Source organism: Propithecus coquereli, unplaced genomic scaffold, assembly GCF_000956105.1.
Source record: "Propithecus coquereli isolate 6110/MARCELLA unplaced genomic scaffold, Pcoq_1.0 Scaffold281, whole genome shotgun sequence".
NCBI classification, from domain to species: domain Eukaryota; kingdom Metazoa; phylum Chordata; class Mammalia; order Primates; family Indriidae; genus Propithecus; species Propithecus coquereli.
The window spans coordinates 417757-441222 of record NW_012148408.1 but is presented as its reverse complement, the minus strand read 5'-3'; the positions used below and the strand labels follow the sequence as shown (position 1 = coordinate 441222).

The 23466-nt window shown below is 44.6% G+C and overlaps 1 protein-coding gene and 1 pseudogene across 1 annotated transcript in view; both read right to left on the bottom strand.

The window, feature by feature from the left end:
- Window positions 1-23466, bottom strand: part of PHF12 (PHD finger protein 12) — a 41512-nt gene extending 18046 nt beyond the window's left edge. The window contains exons 1-3 of the mRNA XM_012648309.1: window positions 22867-23466; window positions 22037-22218; window positions 1200-1272 (exon numbers count right to left, since the gene is read on the bottom strand). Of these exons, the coding sequence (XP_012503763.1) occupies window positions 1200-1272; window positions 22037-22218; window positions 22867-22932 (321 nt within the window). The 5' untranslated portion in view covers window positions 22933-23466. The remainder of the gene's footprint in view (window positions 1-1199; window positions 1273-22036; window positions 22219-22866) is intronic.
- Window positions 11326-11710, bottom strand: LOC105813559 (annotated as a pseudogene).

Sequence of the window (23466 nt, the reverse complement as noted above, 5' to 3'; positions counted from 1 at the left end):
TAATGTTAGTTCCTTTTCTCTACCCTTGTTACCTGGCTTCACCTCCTCTCCCTCAGCTCCTCCCAACCCTTTTGGGTCCAGCTCCTTTGAGTGGCAAGTTTCTGAAAGGCCTCTTGGCTGGCAGGTGCCTCTACAAGCCCTGCTGTAACTTAATTGGGGATGCACAGGAAAGGATCCTGGAAGGTGGAGCAGCTGGAGGATAGCCTGGCTTGTGGACCTTGGGAGAAACCGAGCTTCAGCTGTGGTTAGGTGGTTGACTTGGCTTTGGCTTGCTTTTTAATAGGAACTCTTGTGCACATATTTGAAAGATAATGTCTGCCTAACTGTTTACCTTCTTCTTAAAGGCTGAAAACTGTTACACACATAAACCACAATCTCTGAATCATGCCCTCATCCTGTTTCTGCAACTAAGGAAGTCATCATTCACTGTGACATCATGTTCAGAGGTGAGGAAAACAGAGGTGATGTCACAACAAAGTAAAGTTGCTCAGTGTATAATTAGTGTGGGGGAGGGGGAGGGGTGGTTTACAACTCACAGACAAATTCTAATCCATAGCCTATATATTTGAGGATTGGGTAATCATAATCTGAATAGAAGCACACCTACTTCCTCTTCTGATAAGGGAGAATTTAGCTCTTGTACCCCGCAAAAACTCTCAAAGTAGAAAATAATGAACCATGTTCTTAAGCCAGTACTGAATTATCAAAGCTGAGGGCAGGGGAGCTAAAGAGAGATTAGGCAACCTGAGGTACAAACAGGTTCAAAATCCTCTCCATGCAATACACCTGGCCAAGTCTCTGGATACCAGTGACTTATTTGCCTTGTGGGGAGATAAAAACCCCTTTTCCATCAAGTTGGAGAAGCAGCCTTCTTTTTCTTCAGCCATGGATAAGACTGTCACATTCAGGCCACTTATTAGGAGGTCAACAAGGAGATGAGACTACTCCTGCCACTGGTGACTGAACATGGCTCAGTAAATTAACACACCTCTTCTGCCCATTTCAGCAGCCCATGTTTGGATTTTTAGGCCCTATTGGATTCCAAACAGTCACCATGGGCAGAGTGGGGTGATTCCAGGGCTGGAAAAGACAAGAAAAAGGGACGAAAATGCCTTGAGGGCAAGGCCATCTTAGCTCTAGAATATCAGTGCTCTAGATCTGGCATTTTGAGCAAAGCCTTCAGAAAGCAGCATTATTACCTTTCGGCGAACAGTGCACCGGTGACACATCCACTCCCCAGGAGGCAACATCTCTTCACTCAGTGGAGGGTTACTGCAGGGAAAAGACAAGGGCAAGACTAAGTAACCAACCCTTTGATGCAGCAGGGAAAAGCCTGGCTAGGTCTGGCACAAAGCTGAATGTCCCTAAACTCCTATTTTGGCCAGTCTTGCAGCCCTGCTAGGGTTTGCTCATCAAAATGCTTACTCGGAAGCATTTATAATACCCTCAGTGAACATCCCTTCTTATCTTAGAAAGAGAACCAAATGCAGAGCTATTAACATTAGGCTTATAGGAAAAGGTATAAGAACTAGTGTGAGCCCAGAGAGTCTTTCCCAAACTCTATACCATGCTAATAAAATCACTGAGAGGTCCACCACACTGTTTTAAACATCTGTTAGTGCAAGTCCAAGCTCTTCCATCTGCTATTCAAAGCCTTGTTGCATGGTCACATTCTATCTTTCCAGGCCCCCTTCTGGTACCCTTCCTGTTAATCAAATTGAAGACTTGCTATTTCTTCATCTAGAAGCTATGCCTATTAAAACCCTATTTATCCTTTAAAGCTTGCCTCAAATAGCAGTGTGATGGATTAAAGACAGCTACAAATTCTTCGCACAGCCTTCCATCCACAGTCACTCCATTTTCCTCTTCTTGAACTGGGCTTGCCTTGTGATTTGTTTTGACCAACAGAATGCAGCAGAGGTGACAATGTTGTAAAAGGCTAGGCCTTAAGAGATCTGCAGAGTTCACTTTTATATGCTTGGAATATAAAATAGACACCGCTGTCATGCTGTGAGAGGCCACACAGAGGAGACCTATATTCCAATCAACAGCTTCAGCGGAACTCCAATCCAACAGGCAGCGCCAACTACAGATATGTTAGCGGGTCATTTTGGACATACCAGCTCAACAGAGCCTCCAAATGACTGTACTCCCAGCAACAAATGGAACAGAAAAACCACCCCGCTGAGCCCAGGCAACCCTCAGAATTGTGACAGATGGTTACTAGTTTCTGTATCAAACCACTGAATTTTGGGGTCGTTTGTTAAGTAGCAACAGATAATCAAACATAGCTCTCCCATGAGGTCTTTCCAGATTACTCATTATCTTGGACCTCTTATTGCATGGTTTAGTTCTCTTTTAGCATTTCTCATGCTTTGCCTCATGTGATAGTTCTCTCATTTCTTTTATTAGAGGGATAAAGACAATGATTGGATTTTTTTTTTTTTAGAGACAGAGTCTCACTCTGTTGCCTGGGCTAGAGTGTCGTGGCATCAGCCTAGCTCACAGCAACCTCAAACTCCTGGGCTTAAGCAATCCTACTGCCTCAGCCTCCCAAGTGGCTGGGACTACAGGCATGCATCACCATGCCCGCCTAATTTTTTCCACATATTTTTAGTTGTCCAGCTAATTTCTTTCTATTTTTAGTAGAGACGGGGTCTTGCTCTTGCTCAGGCTGGTCTTGAACTCCTGACCTCGAGTGATCCTCCCGCCTCGGCCTCTCAGAGTGCTAGAATTACAGGCGTGAGCCACCGCGCCTGGCCTTCTTTCTTTTTATTTTTATAATACAGAGGTTGTGTACACAGTAGTCACTCAGTAAGTCAATACTGAATCAAAACTAGACCTGTGTAGGGCTGGGCCTTACAGATCCTCTAGGTCATCGATTTCCATGAAGGTTATGCCGAGAGCTACATGAGACTTTATTAAATCCTTGGGAGGATCACATTTATAATGCCTATACAACAGCGGTTCTCAAAGTATGGCTTCCAGATCAGCAGCATCAGTGTCATCTGGGAATTTATTAGAAATGCAAATTCTGGGACCTCACTTCAGATCTACTGAATCAGAAACTCTAGGAGTGGGTCTCAGCAATTTGTGTTTAACAAGCCCTCAACGAGATCTTGCTGAACATCAAAGTTTGAAAATCACTGTTATACTGAATAAGGCAACATTTATGCTTAAGAAATTCCTACCTTTGGTTCTTGGCAGTCACCTACTTGGAATGGTAAGGAGAAAATTTTTCTTCAAAGAATGTGAGAAATAGCAAAAAAACCAAACCAAACCAAAATAAACAAACAAAAACAATAAAAAACCACTTGAGTATTTTTTACAATATACAAGCCCTTTAAGTTCCAGGGCTTAATTTCTACTTAAAACAGCACTTGGCTTGGCAAATTTTTCTAGCTTCTGCTCTGCCATGCTTTCCTGGAGCCCTGAGCATACATGGCAGATGCCCACCAAGCCTTCACAGCTCACTGCTTCCCTTACTCCCTGTTTCCTTAGTGAAACCTCAGGAGTATGCTTACCAGGAAGCAGAAAACTGGAGACATAGTGGCCTGCTGGGACAGGTCTCCAAACCTTAGAGGACCACAGGTGAATGTCACCTGTAGTCTTTCCTCATTCTCTCCAATGTATTTCTGTAATAGGCCACATCCAAACTACTGAAACGCATGCATGTAATTTGCAAAAGACTCTGCTATGCTTCAGCAGCTGTCATATTAAAATTAACCCCGAAGGGGTTAATTCTGATTCTGTCACTTCTGATTCTGTTTTTCATCATTTCTTTTAATCTGCCCCACTGGCTTTGTATCACAATACCCTACATCAAACACGTAAAGCAGAAGGGTGAGGCAAGGTGGTATGGGCTTAGATCTTTCACCAGGATGTGAACTAGTCTCTTGCCACCCTTCATGCTTTCCTCAGTCTATTCCCAAACTTGCTGGCAGAATGATTTATCCAAAATACAATTATGATCATATCTCTCTTCTGAAAAAGCCCTTCAATGGTGCCCCTCCCCCATCCATTACAAGATAAACTTCAAACTCCTTGGTAACGCAGATAAGACCCCTGTGGCCAGAACCCTGACTCTTCCTCCAGCTCCATCAGTCTGCTGGCTCCCTCCACAGCCCATACTGTTTCTCATCTCTGTGTTTCTGCTCACTCCAGGTTCACCACCTACCACCACACAACCCTTCCCCTAATCTTCATCTGGTGAACTCTTTATCTTTTGAGGCTCAAGTCAGGTATTCTCTCCAGGAAGCTTTTTCTAAGCCTCTGTTTCCCCACAGCACTTCTACACCACACTAGAGTCAAACCATTACGTACCTGAATCCCCTTCTCTATGCCTCATTTACCTTTGTACCATCACACCCTGTATAATGCCTGCCATGTAGCGGGCACTCAATGAAACTTTAAAGAACTGAGGAACACTAAAAGAATGGCTTCTAAGAACTGAGTATAACCCCTCCAGAGGCATGAGGCAAGGTAATGCAATTGGGCAGGCACTTGCTTTGGTGGTTAGATCACATATGAAATTACTTAGGGTTTCCTAAGTCACAAAATAATAAGACATGGGAGTCAAAGTCCATACTTGCAAACCTAAACTTCGAATACTGAACGACTCCATCCCACTCATTTTAATTGTCTTTAAACAATTTGATTTTTAATCTTGTTTCTCTTTCTTTTTTTTTTTTTTTGAGACAGAGTCTCACTTTTGTGGCCCGGGCTAGAGTGAGTGCTGTGGCGTCAGCCTAGCTCACAGCAACCTCAAACTCCTGGGCTCAAGCGATCCTTCTGCCTCAGCCTCCCGAGTAGCTGGGACTACAGGCATGAGCCACCACGCCCGGCTAATTTTTTCTATATATTTTTAGTTATCCAATTAATTTCTTTCTATTTTTAGTAGAGATGGGGTCTCGCTCTTGCTCAGGCTGGTTTCGAACTCCTGAGCTCAAACAATCCGCCCGCCTCGGCCTCCCAGAGTGCTAGGATTACAGGCGTGAGCCACCGCGCCCAGCTTGTTTCTCTTTCTTAACACAGAGGTAAAATGTTTAAAACTTGTATTAAGAGGCTCTAAAAAGCACTTCCTTCTTGGTTTCTAATGGATCACTTTTAGAGACACCAAGTTCAAGAATACACATTTCTCAGAATTCTAGATTATGGCCATAGGTTCCCCCTTTTTTTTTTGGAGACAGAGTCTCACTCTGCCGAGCCAGCTCCTTGGCTAGAGTGTAGTGGTGTGATTATAGCTCATTGCAATCTCAAACTCCTGGGCTCAAGCGATCTTCCTGCCTTAGCCTCCCAAGTAGCTGGGACTACAGGCGCGCCACCATGCCCAGCTAATTTTTCTATTTTTTTTGTAGAGGCAGGGTCTCACTCTTGCTCAGGCTGGTCTCAAACTCCTAACCTCAAGCAATCCTCCTGCCTCGCCCTTCTAGTGTGTAAGCATTACAGGGACAAGCCACCACGCCTGGCTGGCCCATAGGTTCCTTTTTTTTAGGTCTGCCCTAAGTGTGTGGATGGGGGCTGTGAATTTAGGTAGTGGTCCAGGGAAATCCAAGTGTTGTCTCCCGGATAAACACGTAACATTTAAATGAGTGAGGCGATCACTTCTTTGGTTGTTGAGATTTGCTGTTTTCCTAGAGACAGAACATGTATCTTGAAATAACAAATTTAAAAAGATGGTATCTTGAGAAGGCAGTAATATCTAAGATGGGATGGATAGGAAAGGAGGGTCTAAGTTTTTAGAAAATGATCATCACAGGCATAGCTGGAACACAGGAATTGCCCATCATAAAACTTTCTCATGATCATGTTTCCTCTCAATAGATTGAAAGCAATTTCTTTCAATCTATTCAAAAGGCAGCTTTTCAACTCAAATTCCTAGAGGAAAAGGACTCATGAAATGGCTCCAGGAAAGATACTGTCATTCAGGTAAGCTCAGGAACCAGTTCTGAAAGAGGCTGTTTTGCTCCATTATCAGAAATACTGCCGACAGGGAAAGGATTCTAGGGAGAAAGGAGATTCTGCAGCCTCAGGGTACTCATGTACTCATTCTGAGGACTTCCTCACCTCGGCTGCCCATCTCAAAGCTCCTTCCCCATAAGAATGGTGTTCCCATAAGCTTAGTGTGCAACTCTCAAACAATTATGTGCATGCTGGAGTCTTTCAATCACGATATGCCTGTCAGGATAAACAAGAATCTGCCCAGGCCGGGTGCGGTGGCTCACGCCTGTAATCCTAGCTCTTTGGGAGGCCGAGGCGGGCGGATTGTTTGAGCTCAGGAGTTCGAAATCAGCCTGAGAAAGAGCGAGATCCGTCTCTACTAAAAATAGAAAGAAATTAATTGGACAACTAAAAATATATAGAAAAAACTAGCCGGGCATGGTGGCACATGCCTGTAGTCCCAGCTACTCGGGAGGCTGAGGCAGGAGGATTGCTTGAGCCCAGGAGTTTGAGGTTGCTGTGAGCTAGGATGACGCCACGGCACTCTAGCCCGGGCAACATAGTGAGACTCTGTCTCAAAAAAAAAAAAAAAAAAAAAAAAAAAGAATCTGCCCCAGTTCACTCTCATCCCTATTTATCAATGAAGCAGGGTGCTGAAGGCCATCCTTTATACTAATAAAAAGAAATCATTAAAAGTTAAAAGTCAGGTAACACTGAGACTACTCTACCAGAGTTTCAGCTACTCAGCAATGAAAATACTGTAAGGAGCCAGTGCTGCCTGTAAAGACATCAGCGTGTTTCCGAATCACTAAAGCCTAGATGATGTTTCCGAATCACTAAAGCCTAGAAATAGCAGAGTGGTAACTTCATCTTACATCTAGTGCATTAAAGTTCACAAAGTATTTTAACAGATGCTCTTATTTGATCTTCACTATCATACTCTAAGATAATTCTTATTCCCATGACACAGGTGAAGAAACAAACTTATCTAAAGCCATGAGAACTAATAAGGAGCAACATTGGAATCCAAATCAAAGTTTCCTGGTTCTTTCAAATCCTGAGCCCAAGCTGTTTTTTAAGAACCTTTAGTAGTTCTCTTATTTCTGGGGAACACAATAGATTATCCATCAGGGTACTTTCCTTAACCTCGAGGCTGAGCATTTCCTTCTGTATCAGTCAGTATTTTTATAGAGTCCCCGCTGCTTACTTACTGATGGACTAGGTTACACACTGGAGGATGAACACAAAGCAAATAAGTTATTATCTACCCCATCAAAAAATGTAGCCTTGGCTGGGCACAATGGCTCACATCTGTAATCCTAGCACTCTGGGAGGCCAAGGCGGGAGGATCCCTTGAGGTCAGGAGTTTGAGACCAGCATAAACAAGAGCAAGACCCCTTCTCTGCCAAAAACAGAAAAATGACACCACTGCACTATACCCTGGGCGTCAGAGCAAGACTCTGTCTCCAAAAAAAAAAAAAAAAAAGTAGCCTTTGGGAGAGAGGACCGACGTCATTCATTCACTGGATGCTTATTTTATGCTAGGCAACGTGCTCTAAGTGTTGGTATTTCAGACATGGTCCTTGCTTTCAGGGATCACAAGCTAGAGACAAAGTGAAGAGGACACTTGGTAATGAGACCATATACAATCAACTACAAAGTGATTCTTGCCATACAGACCCACACAGGACTCAACTGCTCATGGAGGCCAGAATCAGTGAAGAGCCCCAGAAATTTGGTCATTTGGTACCTGAAAGTGACAATGGTCTTTTCCCTACTCTCTTTTCATAACTCAGAGCTATTCAGCAGATGATAATTCAGTCAATGATCCTTCAAGTGAAGTGAAAGATCTCAAGGGGGTCAGGAGGAATCCATAGTTTCAGAAGCAGGTTTATTTCTGCATTTTTATAAACAACGATAAAAAAGGTTCTAGCAGTAGGTACATTTTTCCTGGGAATAAATGTCCCCACAATAGTTGTCTTGGAAAACTGGTAGCTCTTTAGCCAACAGGCCAAGAAGCTTTACTTTATGGTCTGGCTTCAAAAAAAATATGGCCCGCAAAGCTATGAGACAGGCACTCCTTTCCACAGGCAGAGAAGAGAGTGGCCTTTAAGGACACATCTTTTGCAGAATATCTTTCTACCTTCACTGCTGTAGATAAGTTTCCTTCCAGATCATTTGTTTAAAAGCCCTGGCCTGCAATTCCTGGCCAGAAAGTGACTATTTATTTTAACCACCACCTGATCTTAAAAGACCTTCTGTTAGCTATAAAATAGTTCTTAATAATAAAGCTCTGAATTTTCAGAGACTGCACATTCAATTGGTGTGGCTCTCCTGAAGCCCAGAGGGCCCACAGATTGTTAACGGTAATATCTATACACAAACCGATTATATTAATTTTTCAAAATTAAAATTTCCTAAAGCCAAGCATGATTCCAATATATCTAGATCCCATAAACAAATCCGAATGGTCCGTCTTTATTGCTGATGAGGGTGTCTAGATCAGTCTATTTCTGGAGTCATCGAGGAGAAAACCACACACACACACACCTGTCAGCTAACAGTAATGCCTGCACTAATGGACCTCTCCGTGTCAAAGACTCAAAGCCCAGAGCCAGATGATTCTAACTCACAGCTCAAGGATGGAACCCAGTTTTAATTTAGAATGCCTTTCATTCACTAATGAGGCTGCAGCTCACCACTGCAGGTGGAAGATGTTGGTAGCTGTCATGGTTCTTGGCTCTCTAATTAAGAGGATCTATTTCAAGTCATATACCAGTGTGGTTGATCCGAGTCTAACCTCATTCATCTCCCTTGCCTATTAATACACGTGAACCTGCACGACATTAACATTTACTTCAGATTCAGTCACCACCAGTGGGACCTGTTGCTCCATAGCACTGTGTTAATTATCCATCCAGCACAAGCAGTTTTTCAATATGGAACTGGAAGGGAGAAGGGGGAGGGGGAGAAGAGAACAAAGGGAGGAGGAGAGAGGTGGAGAGAGAAAGGGAGATCGGGAAGCAGAAAGACTGCCTTTTATTCCAGAGACCTTTTTTGTGTGTGTTACAACACGCAGATAAAAATGGTGTTGGGCTCTGAACCTGGTTTTTTTTTTTTAATATGTGAGGTTACTGATGTGTGGCTTGCAACTGTCCATCCCCTTAAGTGACATTGACATTTTAAAACTTGAGCCAATGGCAGCCTGGGAGACATGAAAATTTCGCTTAACCAAATTAAAAGCTTTGCTGTTATGTTTTAGGACAAAAGAAAGCAGGTGGATGAAAAGTATCTAAGAAAGAACACACTCCATTTTCTCTTCCCAGGCTGATAAAATATCAGGATCGCTTGAGTCCTATTTAATACACAAATACTTAAAAGGAACACTATGTAAACAGCGTATCTGTACACAATAAACCAACAGCCTTCCACTTGGGTTCTCTTCCAAAAGAAGGTCAGTTACATGAACTGGTAGGGTCCCTCCTGTCAGAACCCATCATTTTCCAGGAATCAGAGGATCTCTAGCCATCTACGGCAGCTGCAGTTGAAATAAATTATCAGTTGGACTAAGAAAGATTTCACTGCCACCACCATCATATGTATGTCAACCCACCTTCTTTTGGTGGGGGAAGAGGTGTTCAGCAAGCAAACAATGGTACTGAGCAGTTTTGATTTTTAATTTCACAGTTCGTGGGTTTCATCCATCCATCTAAGGACCACTACCAGATAAAAATCCTGCAATTATATTTAGTAGCATTGTGTAAGACCAGTTGCAAAACATAATACATGCTACTCTCCCTCAGACTGACCTTGCGGCCCTTTGCCAGCTCAGAAAACATGTTGGGGCCGGGTAAGGTGGCTCATGCCTGTAATCCTAGCACTCTGGGAGGCCAAGATGGGAGGATCGCCTGAGCTCAGGAGTTCAAGACCAGTCTGAGCAAGAGTGAGACCCCATCTCTACTAAAAATAGAAAAATTAGCTGGGTGTGGTGGCACACTCTTGTAGTCCCAGCTACTTGGGGGGCTGAGGCAGGAGAATTGCTTGAGCCCAGGAGTTTGAGTTTGCTGTGAGCTAGGCTGACAACATAGCATTCTAGGCAGATGATAGAGCAAGACGCCATCTCAAAAAAAAAAAAAAACAAACAAACGAGAAAACGTGTTGGTACTAGCCAAAACGGGGAGTGAGGGTGATCACTGACAGGACCACAATCATGTCTCAGTCTCCCAGCAGCCACCTTGATCTATAAAGTGACCCACGCACACAGAAAGCCAGCCCATTATACACTGAAACCAGCTTATGTCCTGGAAAAGCTAAGAGGTGCTGGGTAAAGTTTTAAAAAAAATTTAAGCTGGGTGCAGTGGCTCACATCTGTAATCCCAGTGCTTTCAGAGGCTGAGGTGGGAGGGTTGCTTAAGGCCAGGAGTTTAAGACCAGCCTAGGCAACATAGCAAGACCCCATCTTCAGAAAGAAAGAAAGGAAAGAAAGAAAAAGAAGGAAGGAAGGAGAAAGACAGAGAGAAAGAGTATATGCTTTGAGGGAAGAAAATTTAATGAAATTTAAATGTCAGCAGAAACAGTAAGCCTCCTCTGGACACTTATGTGAGCATCAGCTTTATCTTCAAGTATGGCCTACCTTCCAAAGGCAGGGAAGATGGCCATATTGAAGGATATTAGAGAGATGAAAACAGAAAGTTCACAAAGAGTCCCTAAACCTTAATTCCATACTCCCTGTTCATCCTAGCTATTGACTCAAATGCAGCTAATGCCACAAAGTACATAAAAAGTACTAGGACTGCTGGTTTTTTCATGCAAAGGCTCAGTGGCTATGTTAACAAGGAAACCGATGAAGTGCCAGGCCACTACAAATGCCCCATTGAGAAACTTAGCTAGTTGCGTCACTTCCACAGGCATACAATCCTTTCAAACTCGCTGACTGTGCCCCCAAGTTTTATCACCTTCTATGTAGAGCTGGCTTGTGGCTTCCTCCCAGCAAAGGACACCTGGAGAAGAGTGTTATATGTTAGTGCAGGAAAATAAGAAAGGAGGGAGGATAGAGCACCAACAGTTATACCAGGTGTTTCCCTCTGCCAACTTTTGTGCAAGCTGAGCCCCAGTGCCACAGGGACTATCTGTCTATCTATCTATCACTAGGCCTAGTTTGGCTATTCTTGCAATTCTGCCTTCTCCACAATGGAAGATGGGCTGGCTACAAACATTTAAAAAGTGGCTTCATTCATTCATTCATGATAGATGCTGGAGCCCACCTGCTTTGGAAAAGGGTCAACATTCTGGCCTCAGCAGTCATTTTCTTTCTTTGTTTCTTTCTTTTTTTTGGCAGTTTTTATGGTTTTATTTAAACACAAATAAAATGTGTGCATGAGCTGTCTATTCATTTTCTTCACTGCGCAGCCTGGCATTGAGGTTGGTGACTCTGATGGCCAGCTGGGCTGCTCTTTCCACAATGGCTTTGCGGTTCTTGGAGTAAACATTATGAGCAAACTCCGCACAGTAAGATTTGTTGCACATCAGCACCCAGGAACTTGCGGAAACCACTGGGCAGCATGTGCTTTGTTTTTTTGTTGCTCCCATAACCAATGTTGGGCATAAGGATCTGGCCCTTGAATCTTCTCTGAATCTCGTTGTCTATAATACCTCTGGGTTTCTGCCAGTTACGCTTAATTTTGACATATCAGTCTGACTGGTGCTGGATAAACTTCTTGGTCCTCTTTTTGACGATCTTGGGCTTTGCAAGGGGTCTGAGGGCGGCCATGATGCCGAATAGGAGATGGCTGCCACCTCCGTATGCAGCACCAAGAAGAGAGAGGACAGTAGTCATTTTCTAACACTCTTAGGAAACATTCCATTGGAAGGAAGAATCAACTGTGTATTTCAGAAAAGTCTCAGAGGGATGGAAAACTGGACACTGTTCTATTGTCAAATTTTAGTGGACTATCCAAAAAAAGGGAAATAATCAGGCAACACTTGTTGCAGACACAGCTCAGGAATTTGGGCCAGTTTACAGTTTATAGCTACTGAACCTAAAATTCTACAAAGGGTTAGAAAATGAAAAACACTAACAATGTCTTTACTTAAAACCGAACTAAATCAAGAGAGCAGGTTTGTACTTAAGACCCAGTTGCCTTTCCCTAAGGAGGAATTTCTGCTTCATTTATCCTCTCCCCTGACAGGGCCTATTAGAAAAGGAAAGTGGGAGAATAATTCCATTTGAGCCATAACAGCATAGGGCTCATTCCCCTCCTTCTTTTACCCTTACTCTCTCCCATCCCCCAATTCTACTCATAAACCTCAAAGCTCCCCACCCTACAGGACCGAAGTAATCTCCCGGGCATGCTGGGTTAAACCGTGCTGTCGTGGTTTGATGCCACAGCTAAGTGCTGACTTGGGCTTCCCAAGCCTTCAGTTATACCTCCCAGTGACCTATTTAGGAGTTGAATATATTTTTCAGAGATAGAGAGTCATAATTTTTCCCTTTGGCCCGCTTTTCTCTCAGATGGTCCTTAACCAAAGAATGATTACCCTAAAGGTATACTTGTATGTACACATATAGTAAAATTTGAGGAAAGCCCTCTAAGAAATGCAGCAAGCATATATGCCTTGGACATGAGTTACTTGCCATAACTTAAATAAACTGCAGACACTTTGCTCAACATACAGCTTACTGCAACACCAACAAACCACAGCCTGCAGTCAAAGATGTCTGATATCATAGAATTAGGCGTTTCCTTTGGTATGACAGTTTGCTAAGTTAGAATTGCTAAGTGTCACCTATGCCAGACAAAACCATTAGGACCACAAAGGAGGGATAAAGCAAAACACTCATCAAAAAGTCAAAATTAGTGACAGAATTCTCCCTATATTTAAGATGATGCTGTTTCAAAAATGGAAAGCAAGATAAAAGAAAGTTAAATACAGCCAACCTACATGTAGAACTATGAAAAGTTATAGGTTTAGACACATTTAGTGAGATTGAGTGGAATTTTCATAATGCATTCTGACCAATATTGGTGACTGACAAATGAAAAAGTTCACTGTAGAGTTTCTCTCTTATGTTTTCAAAGCTTTGTTAAAACTTAAAATCAGCAGAATTCTTGTCTGATGGTTCGGTGAACATGGGAATTAAAAAGCTCCCAGCTCATCACAGGAGCCCAAGGGTGGTGGCAAGAAAAGCAAGAGTAGATCTGCATTGCCTGATTTCATAATGCAGGGACTTTTTAAAACTCACTCGAAGTTCTGTGTATTTCATTGGCTTCTCTACACAAATGCAGATGGGAGAAAATAATACTCAACATCCCTCTGAGGATCACAGCTGAGTAAAAGCATGCAAGTGTGTTTTTGCTGCCACAAACAGGGTTCCACCTGGAACTCAAGCTTGCTAGTAATTCTGAGAGGTTTCCCCACCCCTGCCTGGCCTGGAGAAAAAGTGATGTCTTTGGGCTATGGTTAAATTCAAACTCTATGGAGTGTCCTCTCTTGCTCACTCAAGCTTATTTCAAAAAGAGCCTCATGCAGAGCCCAGATCAGTGGGAAAGACTGACACTAGGTTCAGGCATGGAGTTTCTCCCTGCCCTGCTGTTACTCTGTGTCTTTTGTCAAGACTGGGAAACATTTCCTGGGAGATAGCCTGTACAATTTGTCAAAAAACAGGGGAAGGGCAAAAATTAAACACCAAGGTAATTAACACACAGGAAAGCAAATGTAATTAGGGGAGAAGGAACTGTCACCTTGTGTTTGTGTTAACAAAGGTACCATCTACTTAGAATAACCCAGATATCATTTCTGTTCCCCAACCAGTGTTTATCTTTGCATGTCTCTCATCTGTAATACCACTAGGTATTACGCAGCAGTGAGAAGAGGAAATGGGTCAGCCTCCGGCTTTCAAGTAGTTTAGTGAGCATTTATGTAGATTGACCATAGCAAAAGGGAAAGTAGGGAGCAGAGCAAAAGGGACTCTTTTTTTTTTTTTTTTGGAGACAGAGTCTCACTCTGTTGCCTGGAGTAGAGTGCCTTGGTGTCAGCCTAGCTCACAGCAACCTCAAACTCCTGGGTTCAAGCACTCCTCCTGCCTCTGCCTCCCGAGTAGCTGAGACTACAGACATGTGCCACCCGTGCCTGGCTAATTTTTTCTATATAGATTTTTAGTTGTCCAAATAATTTCTTTCTATTTTTAGTAGAGACGGGGTCTCGCTCTTGCTCAGGCTGGTCTGGAACTCCTGACCTTGAGCGATCCACCCGCCTCGGCCTCCCAGGGTGCTAGGATTACAGGCGTGAGCCACCGCGCCCGGCCAGGACTCACTCTTCGAATGAGTGAGTCAAGTTTTTTATTACTTAGAAAATCTCACCAATCTGCAAGATGCATTTGGAATTTGCTTATTGTGAATTCCACAACAGATCTATGCAGCAGTCAAGTTCCTTCCTGCTGAGGGGTCAACTCAATGATTTCTCCTTTCATTAGTGTCTATTGTATCCCTCCCTCAGCTTTTGCCTCCCATATAAATGTGCTAAAACCTCATCTTGGTTCTCATTTGCTGAGACCTAGATTTAGAAACAACCTTAGGCTTTAAAGGATGAGGATTTTGATATATGGAAACGGCAAGCAGAAAAAGGAGTCACCTCCTCATTCTTAACTGCTCTCAAGGCATGGGAAAAGCAGTCACCTAGTGACCTGTGCATGTGTCCCAGGCATGGTGACAAATGCGAAATACCGAAGTGCCTTTCTGAAATTTGGTCTGGGACTTGCACTGAATACAATGTCCTCCTCTTTCAGGAAACTGGCAGAGGGACAGCCCTACTCCTGTCCTATGTCTCTCAGGAGGCATTATGCAGAGGTGCTCTTCTAAGTGTCACTCATTGAAATGCAATGCAGCTGGCCATGTTGTATTCCCTGGGGCCTCTAAGTCAAAGGAGGAACCCTGTGGAGGGTGGAAAACAGACATTTTTTTTTTTTTCTGTTCTAATGACTTAAAACTCTGGCACCTTAAAACATGAATGTATTTCCAGAAGCCTGTGCTGCATTAACATAGTAAGGGCCATCATAATGCCAAACAGAATCTTCTACCAGGGTGGCCTACTTAACCATATACCCAAGGAATTGTGTATGTGCTGGGGGTGGGACAAGAAAATTCACAGATGGATTTCAACACTCTTACCCCAATCAAAAGCACACAATATTCAGCTTCATCTATTTTCTATTACCTTTCACTTATAGGAGAAAAGATCTACCCATTTCTGTTAAGAAGCAGGACATCTGCATCTGTAGGTAGCAAAAATCCTGTTGGGAGCATGATAACAGACTGCTTCTTTTTATAAGCTATATAAAACCTTCAGGCAAACATTCTCTGCACTCTGTCTCCCTATTTACTGCTATCTAGGATTACATAAAGACACATATAAACAGGTGAGTTCACTGCAGTGTACAAACAACTTTTTGTTCTTGTTAACCAGGTTCAAAAGAAACCAGTTATTTACATCTCAAGCTGTTACCAATCAAACCAAGACAATTAAAATCTTCCTTCTTAAACTAGGGGCCTCCAAGCGTGAGAAGTGCCTATATACAGAAATTTTCTACTGGGGCTGGTGGATGCCAGGTGGGCATCCTACCTAAAGGCAGGTGGTGCATTTTTTAATACTTTCTCAAGGAAGTCTAGGCTTAGACTTCTTTGCTAGGAGGGGTCACACACAAAAGTTGAAACAGCAACATACCAACTGTAAGGTTCTTTTCACTGCAATGTATCATCCTGACTGGAGTTCACAGAAGAAAATGTACTCACTGTCATTAGATAGATAATATAGGCATAGATACTGAAGTGTGCTTAAATCAACCATCTTTTTCTAGGTAAGACTGAAAAATAAAGAAAAATAAAAAAGACAGGAAAAATGAAAAGATAACCCATAGAATGGGAGAATACTTGCAAATCATATCTGACAAGGGACTTAGATCTAGAATATAGAAAAAACTCTTACAACTCAATAAAAAACCAAATAATCCAACTAAAAATGCACAAAAGATCTGAATAGATATTTCTCCACAAAAAAAAGGTCCAATGGCCAATAAGCACATGAAAAGATGTTTAACATCATTAGCCATCACAGAGATTCGATTCAAAACCACGATGAGATACCACTTCATGCCCACTAGGATGGCTTTATTCAAGAAGGCAGATAGGCCGGGCGCGGTGGCTCACGCCTGTAATCCTAGCTCTCTGGGAGGCTGAGGCGGGCGGATTGTTTGAGCTCAGGAGTTCGAAACCAGCCTGAGCAAGAGCGAGACCCCGTCTCTAAAATTAGAAAGGAATTAATTGGACAATTAAAAATATATATAGAAAAAATTAGCCAGGCATGGTGGCGCATGCCTGTAGTCCCAGCTACTCGGGAGGCTGAGGCAGGAGGATCGCTTGAGCCCAGGAGTTTGAGGTTGCTGTGAGCTAGGATGACGCCACGGCACTCTAGCCCAGGCAACACAGTGAGATTCTGTCAAAAAAAAAAAAAAAAAAAAAAAAAAAGAAGGCAGATAATAACAAGTGTTGCTGAGGATGTGGAAAAATTGGAGCCTACTGGTGGGAAAGTGAAAATGATGCAGCCACTTTGGAAAATAGGTTGTTCCTCAAAAAGTTAAACGTAAGAGTTACCATAGACTTAGCAATTCCACCTCTAGAGGTACACCCAAGAAAAACATACATCCACACAAAAACTTGCACCCAAATGTTTACGAGAGCAAAAAGAGCAAATCACAAGAGCAAAAAGTGGACACAACCCAAATGTCCATCAACTGATGAACAGATAAATAAAATGTGGTATATCCATACAATGAAAAATTGTTTAGCCATAAAAAGGAATGAATTACTGATAAATACTACAAGGATGAACCTTGAAAAGGTTCACCGAGCCCCTTTGAGTAATTTCAGGTATCACTTCTACTTTTACTTAGAGGTTAACAAAAACCAGTGTGTTTTATTTAACGTGATAGTGACTACTTGAATCCTTTTTAAGTTAGAAAATTTACTGAACATCCTTCTGATTTGGCTTTAAAAAAAATAATCTTGGAGGCATACTTAACCGAGAACTTACAATAGACCAACATGAATTCCATCTCCAGATTCAAATGAAAGCAGTACCTAAATATGTCTTTTGCACTTTTATGTCTCTAAAGAATACACAAGTCATTTACAAAGGCCAAAACTGTCCTAATATATTAGTGGAGTCCATTCGTAAAGTACTTTGAGAGTCTTAAGGAACACGAGGAGATTGATGAGATTGTAACTACATCTCACCTTTCACTGAGTATGGTAACTCTGGGACAGACCTAAAATGAAAAATTTCTCACAAATGCACCACTAAGTATTTAAGTTACACAAAACTGTCACCTTTCAGGAGTATTACCTCCTTTTCTACTTTTAATATTTCTGATACTTGTACTCATTTCACAAGAATTAGCCACTGAGCTCCACATTAAGTTTAAGAAGCACGCATCTGCATCTGAGTTAAAGCTGAACATTATTGAACCTTCCATGTTTAGATGGACCATTTAAAGACAACACTGCATACCTAGGGTTTTTTTGTATTCCCCCGGGAGAAGCATATATTGCAAAGTTGCCCTGAATATACTCCCTACACACCTAGATTCTAATGCAACACAGAAAATGCAAAACAGATAAGTAGATAAACGCAAAACCAAATTAGGTTTGTTTTTTGTGGAATCATTTTACTATTGATGAGGCAAGGTGAGGGGAGGGAATCCAGACATTGTCACCTCCAGTTCCATCAGTGCCAGGCTTCTAAACACTTACAATGTCAAAAACAACAGATTCATAAGATAATGTTAAAATAAATTTATTTTAATTCGCCACTTGCCTGATATCATTCTAAAGGGGAGCTAAACACAACAAAATCAGAAAAACCACCTCCTTTAAAGTTCAAACAGCAAAGATTTTCTGCAAGGCAGTTTTCTATACTATGTGTGAAACCTTTGTTATGACTCAATGAAAATTAAATATGCAAAACTCCAAGCTGAGCTTAGTTTTGCCTGTGCGCAGAGACCTTTTTACTCTCATTCTTCGAAAACCTCATTTTGGATCTTGCTGCCAACACCAGTGAGAGGAAAGCCGGCCAAAATTCCAAATATAACATGCGGAGGCAAATGCTACAGAAATCTGTCTGACGGGAAGGGACCATGCTGAGGTCGGCTGAGATAGATCCACTTCTCAGTCAGACCATTTTGGTCCCTCAGTCTGTTTGGAGCAAAATGCCATGACAAAGCAATCAGAGGAAACCAGGCAATTTCACCATCCTCATTATTGATGCCCTATGGTACTCACCCTACCAGTGACAACAATCCCAACCATCTCCAACAAAAAGATGGTCCAGTGGCAACTAAAGCTCCACCAGTTATTCTAATTTTTTTTTTTTTTTTTTTGAGACAGAGTCTCACTGTGTTGCCCGGACTAGAGTGCCGTGGCGTCAGCCTAGCTCACAGCAACCTCAAACTCCTGGGCTCAAGTGATCCTCCTGCCTCAGCCTCCAGAGTAGCTGGGACTACAGGCATGCGCCACCATGCCCGGCTAATTTTTTCTATGTATTTTTAGTTGTCCAATTAATTTCTTTCTATTTTTAGTAGAGATGGGGTCTCGCTCTTGCTCAGGCTGGTTTCGAACTCCTGAGCTCAAACAATCCGCCCGCCTCTGCCTCCCAGAGAGCTAGGATCACAGGCGTGAGCCACCGCGCCCGGCCTAATTTTTAACAGATTTTTAGAGACTAGTCCATGGAGACCCAGAATTTTCAGAAAGCTCAACTTACGACATGACAATTACGAAAAAGGTCAGGCGCACCAGGGAACACTTAAAAACATATCTCTTTCGAATTCTCCAGAGGCAGATTTAGTAACCCCCTACTATCACTCTGAATAATTGATAAACCAGTTAAACTTGGAAAAAATGATTACATTATCACTTAAACAAATACAAAGCCATCAGCTCCTCAAGTTTAATTCTTTGATGAGGTCATGGTACTAAGGACAGGACAATTCTTTCTCTCATCCAGAGGATCATTACAGAAAACTCGGAAATAGGGCTCCTAGTCTAATTGGGAAGAGACGATGTGCCTTGTACAAAGCACTGGCCCCTGAGAAAAGACAGAACAATTAAAACAGCTTATTTGACCAGTCATTTCCTCCAGTAGTTTATCTTAGAAAAATCTCCTGTGGTTTATGGCTATGTCAGTTAACCCAGGAGGTAAAGTTTGCCTACAGTGACTTCTGGAACATTTTACTGGATCCTGTTCACTGTGAGGCAGACTGGCAAGGCAAACTGAAGAGACTGAAAAAGGACTTATGTTATGGAACTCTGAATGGAGAACACAGCAGCACTGCAAGTATGATTGACAGCATCTGCAAAATTCCAATGCCACTCTTACACATTCTGTACATGAGGGAATTCATCATTACTACGCTTATCTAAATAATTCAGTCTTAGCCAGTTAAAAAGGGAAGCAAGAGAAAATATTGCCATACTGCCTAACCTTACCCTCATATGGTACAAGTAATAACAAGACAAATTAATGAAAACACACCTAGGAATCAAAATGTTTTGAGATATTAACTACTTGACCTAACTACTATGGTTAACGAAGTACTTCACTCTTGCTGGAAAGAGTGTGGGTTAGGAGGCAGGAAAGTGGGATAGGCCTCACTTCCTGAATGAAACTCATCTTGGGAATTCCTATTTTAAAAGAAGACTTCCTGCCTTTATACCAGTATCTACAACATTTTGTGATTTAGATAATAACTCTGATAAGTCAATGGTACATTTAGTACTGGCATCTTCAAAGGGAGAATTGGACATGTTAAACAAGCCCTACTTCATTTACTACTATCTGTAAATCTCTGATTACCAGTTCCCATTCATGGTCTCAAAATAAATAAATAAGTAAGTAAGTAAGTATTCAATGAAATGTAGTCTGGGCAAGCCTGAAGACCTAAAATTTCCTCCTCTCTCCTTCCAGCTAGAATGGAAACTGTTAATTGTTACAACTTGACTAAACTTAGACTCATCTAATTAAAAGATAAGGTTAGGTTTTAGAGTTTAAAAGCCCAATCTCAGGCAAAACAGCACACTTTTTCCATGCATGAGGTTTCTAATAAATAATTTCAGCTTTATTCAACAAATGAAACTAAAGATAATATACAGCTTATAAAACTGACACTCAACATGAAAGTCAACAATCACAGTTAACACCAACTTCATGCTAGGGGTAAAACATTAGCCCATAACTTTAAATCAAGAAGTATACAATTCAGTCCTAGTGTATGTATTAAACAAGCACAATAAAAAAAAAGTAAGCAACACAGCATGTTCAGGTACAGATCTCTCCCGTGCCTTAAATTTGACCAGAGGTATTTCCTCCAGGTGGAATACAACTTAATAGAAGTAAAGGCTAAAAACCACAGACCCTTCTTGTTGGTATTAGTCATTTCATAATAAAAATTTTAAAGCCAGCAGCAAAGCTTCCTCCAGGATAATCATTTTTGTCCCTGCAACATTACAAGCCCAGATGGGGTGCCCTCCTGGGCAAAACTATCTTGGGAATGGTAATGGGCGCTTCCTACATAACTTCTGACCACAGACTTAATTTGCCCAGTATCAGTCATCTGTCTAATAAGTGTTCCAAAACCTGCAATTAGTACAAATATACAGTAGGCACTATTCCACAAACCGAGAGATGGAATGTGAATGGACTGTGAAGTGACCTTATGGGAAATTCCTCCTCCCCCTTTAAAAAAGAAAGAAAGAAAGAAAACCAAAGAGCTGAAAAAGGCAATACCAAAAAATGGACGGGAAGAAACAGAACAGCCCCCTCTCCTTCCTCTCTCCAATGCCTGCCTCAGTCAACTGTTGCTGAACAACAGAACAAAACCCAGCAGAACAAGATGAAATTTGGGTTTGCTGCGCAGATGTGGGATTTTTGTGGAGGGCAGAGGTGATTTCTCCGGGCAGAAGCTGGAGTTTAAACTCTTCTTTGCCGGATTGTTCTGGGCTGAGCTGCTGAGGAGGATCAAGCAGCGGGCGATCAACCCAGGTCCCTCCCTCTCTCTTCGGTTTTTCCCTTCCCCTCCCCTTCAGTAAGGAAGAAAAAAAAAAGTGCACGGCTTTCCAGCTCCCAGCTCCTTAAAAATGCCTTTCCGGAGCCACCGCACACAATCTTGCCCCGGCAGCAAAGAATTTCGCGGCAAAGGGCTCGCCGATCCGGAGCGGAGACGTGAAATAGGCGCCCAAGGGCAATTTTAATTGTCTAACCCGGGCCGATTTCCTAAGAGGCAGCAGCGCAGGGAGAGAAGAGGGAGGAGGGAGGAGGGAGGTAGCTCCGAGAGGCAACAGGGGGCAAGCCGAGGCAGAGAAAGGGGACCAAAGCAGCGAGATCCCAGCCTGGGCCCCCGAGGAGCTTCTGCATTAAAGACTCCGGGGCTGCCCTCACCGTTCCCCGGTAAACGTTTGCAAATTATATATGCAGCCAAAATGGCGCTGAGAATAAAAATATAATTTAAAGGCAGGTCGCCATATTGTAAACAGAGAAGCAAAGAAGAGGCGGACTCGAGAGACACCCTCCATTATTTCTTCCACAGCCGCAAGCGCCCGGTCGCCAGGGTCTGGACAAGGGCAGCTCCCGCGGCCGAGGGCTCCGCGCACCCACCCCGAGGAGAGCCCGGCCGGGCAGGAGCCCCGAGGACAGCGGGCGCGCGGGCAGGCAAGCGGCACTGGGCCCGGAGCTCCTCCCCTTCCTCCCCCGCCACCGCCCGCCGTGCCCTGCCGGCTAAGTCCCGGCTCCCCAGCGACTTCCAATCCCAGATGGGGTTCTCCTCACTCCTCCCAACCCCCACTTCGGGGTCCGGACCCTCCGCTGTTCCTCCCCCCAAAACGGTCAGATCCCGGCAGACACCTAGGGGCGGGGAGGCGCTCGCCCCAGCGGCTGCAGAAAGTCAGCTAGCGGCTGCAAGCGCCCGTTATTTCGGCAGGCAGGACCAGGCCGGGTGAAGGAATGTGCCGAGAAGGGTCCGCCAAAGGGCTCCAAAGGGGTCCCCAGACCTTACCAGCATTGGAGGTGGAAGGCGGCCGGGCAGTGGTCGCAGCACAGGAGATCTCCACCTTCCTTGCAGCTATCGCAGCTGTCGTGGTTGGTGGCCCTGCCGCTTCTCCGAGGCTCCTTTTCAGGCTTCCGACTCCGCTTTTCTGCCTCGTCCGTCTTGGGGGGAGCCAGCAGAGCTTGGATTTGCTGCACACACATACAAACGGCGTGTGTGCACACTCGGAGCTCCCGGGCGGTCCGTCGCCCCCCCGGCGCGGCTTCTCCGTCACCCACCCCTCTCCCCCCCTTTGTCCTTCTTCCTCCCATCCAGGCTGCTCCCAGAACCTTTCAGCCCCCGGAACCAGGGGGAGCCCACCCTAACCGCGTTCCTGCAGCACAACAACGAGAACAGCTTCTTCCAAATGGGGAGGATCAAGGGTAGGGGGATGGGGAGAGGGTGCGCGGTTCCCTTCTCGCCACTTCCTTGTATGGACAGTGGGGGACTCCAAAGCCCAGCTCGGGAGAGGCCCGAGCCCGGTACCCGGACGTGCTGGGGGAAGCACAAAAGGGCCGACAAGAAGGGGGTGGGGAGGACCGCCGGTGCAACGAGATGGAGTGGGCTGGCGCCTCGGGAGAACGAATCGAGGGCGGCGGGTAGGTGAAACTGCTGCAAACGTCCTCGGAGGCTGAGCACAGCCCCTCGAATTGCAAAGATGGGAGGGAGAGGCTGGGTGAGGAAGAACCCCCCCTCCCCCGGCCCTCTGGGCGCCTCGAGCTTAGGACCGGCTTTGTGGGGCGGAGGGCGTAGGTTCCCTCCCAGCGCTGGGGGAAGGGGATGAGGAGGGCCACTCTTACCTCCATCAGCCCCCCCGACGTGTCCAAGTCGTACACGATCGTCTTGGTCTCCATTTTCTCCCACATTCATCCACCTCCCGGGCTGGGTGCTCTCTGCTCCGGCCCCCCCAACCCCGGGGGGAGGGGGGAAACGGGAGGAGGGGGCGCTCCTGACCCCGGCTCCCCTTCTTTTTTCCCAACACGGGTCCCGACTTCCTCGCCCTGGCTCCCCCCCACCCCCCGGCCCCCAGTCCCCGGGACGGCAGCGTCCTCCCCACGGGCTGTGAGGGGGGAGCGGCCCCTCAGTCCCGGCCCGTCTGCTGGCTGCACAGTGGGTCCTGGCTCCGGGGGTCAGGCCTCGGCGGGGCCTAGTCCCACAGGCTAAAGCCGGCACTGGCGACCGCTGGTCCGGCCGGGAAGGCTGGCGGGCGCTGCCATCCCAGGGTTGGGGGGATCGGAGGGGGGGTGAGAGGTTAGGTGAGGTTGTGGTACGTGAGGTGACTGGGGGGGGAGGGTGATGGGGGTGGTCCCCGGGCTCCGCCTCTCGCCGCCGCCGCCGTCTGCGTCCCGGCTGCCGCGCACTTGGCGCAAACTTACCGCGAGCGCCCGCAAAGCCACCCG